A 1,195-nucleotide genomic window follows, 5' to 3' on the forward strand; every position below is an offset into this window, starting at 1 on the left:
AGGGCGTTCTGCACGAAAAGCTCTGAACCCAGGCTGGGGTAGGGCAGGCCAGGGAGGGACACACTCAGCTCGGTTTGAAAATCCCAATTTCCCCTGGCTGAGCAGGGGGAGCGCATCCCGGTGTTGGGGGACTGGCGGAGAAGTGAGAATTTGGGAAAGGAGAAAGGGCTGGGAATTGCCCTTGGCTGACCCAAAACATTTCAACCAGGACTTTTGGCTCGGGTTGTKAGTGGGGGAGCAATCCACATCCCCTTTTTACGTCCAAATCCCCTTTTCACCTCCACAAGGACCAAATTCCACCCCACAGAGGGGATTTGGATGCGTAAATCAGGGGATCCACGCCTTGCTCCATCCCCTCCCTCTCTCCCACCGCAGTGACCCCAGCACTTACTCTGGCCATACTGGCCGTACTGGTAGCCGGCCACRGGGTCCACGCTGTAGCTGGTGGTGCTGTAGGTGGGGGGACAGTAGGACTGGGATGTCGGGAGGCTCTCCACGGATTTGATGGAGTCGCTGCGCTGGCTGCAGCTGGCCGAGATGGAGTTGGTGGTGTCCAGGCCGCCGTGCAGGGGGGAGATGGAGAAATCCGCCTGGGGCTGGGGCGGGACCCCGCTGGGGTTGCTCAGGATGCTCATCACCTGCGGGGACACCGGAGAGACCCGTCAGGGCCAGGGGGAGGGGAAAATGGGCATGAAAATGTGCTTGAAGGGTAGGGGAGAGGAGAAACGGGCATAAAAATAGTGCTTTTGGGATGGGGAAGGAGAAATGGGCACAAAAACGGTGCTTTTGGGATGGGGAAATGGGCACAAAAATGATGCTTTTGGAGCGGGGGGGAGGGGAAATGGGCATGAAAACGGTGATTTGGGATGGGGAAGGGGAAATGGGCATGAAAACGGTGCTTTAAGGGAATGGGGTTGGGGAAATGGGCACAAAACTGGTGCTTTTAGGGTGGTGGGGCACAAAACCAGTGCTTTCAGGGCATGGGGGAGGGAAACGGGCATAAAAATGGTGCTTTCAGGACATGGGCCACAAAAATGGTGTTTTGTGATGTCCAGTGTCTGAACAGGTCTGGCTGAGCTGGAGAGCCAAGCTCGGCTCACATCAAACCCCCCCGGGCAGCCCCACTGCCCCTCCTGGGCTCTTCTTGGGAGCCCTGACCAGGGATCAGGGAGAGGTTCCTCCTCACCCCACTCAA

At 57.9% G+C, this 1,195-nt stretch overlaps 1 protein-coding gene across 1 annotated transcript in view; it reads right to left on the reverse strand.

The window, feature by feature from the left end:
- Nucleotides 1–391: 391 nt before the first annotated feature.
- Nucleotides 392–1,195, reverse strand: part of LOC130586145 (paired box protein Pax-7-like) — a gene marked incomplete at both ends in the record, with an annotated part of 45,153 nt that continues 44,349 nt past the window's right edge. The window contains one exon of the mRNA XM_057386860.1: nt 392–638. Coding sequence (XP_057242843.1) covers nt 392–638 — 247 coding nt within the window. The remainder of the gene's footprint in view (nt 639–1,195) is intronic.

Source organism: Malurus melanocephalus, unplaced genomic scaffold (assembly GCF_030028575.1).
Source record: "Malurus melanocephalus ecotype Western Australia unplaced genomic scaffold, MMel_1.1 scaffold_1079, whole genome shotgun sequence".
Lineage (NCBI taxonomy): Eukaryota > Metazoa > Chordata > Aves > Passeriformes > Maluridae > Malurus > Malurus melanocephalus.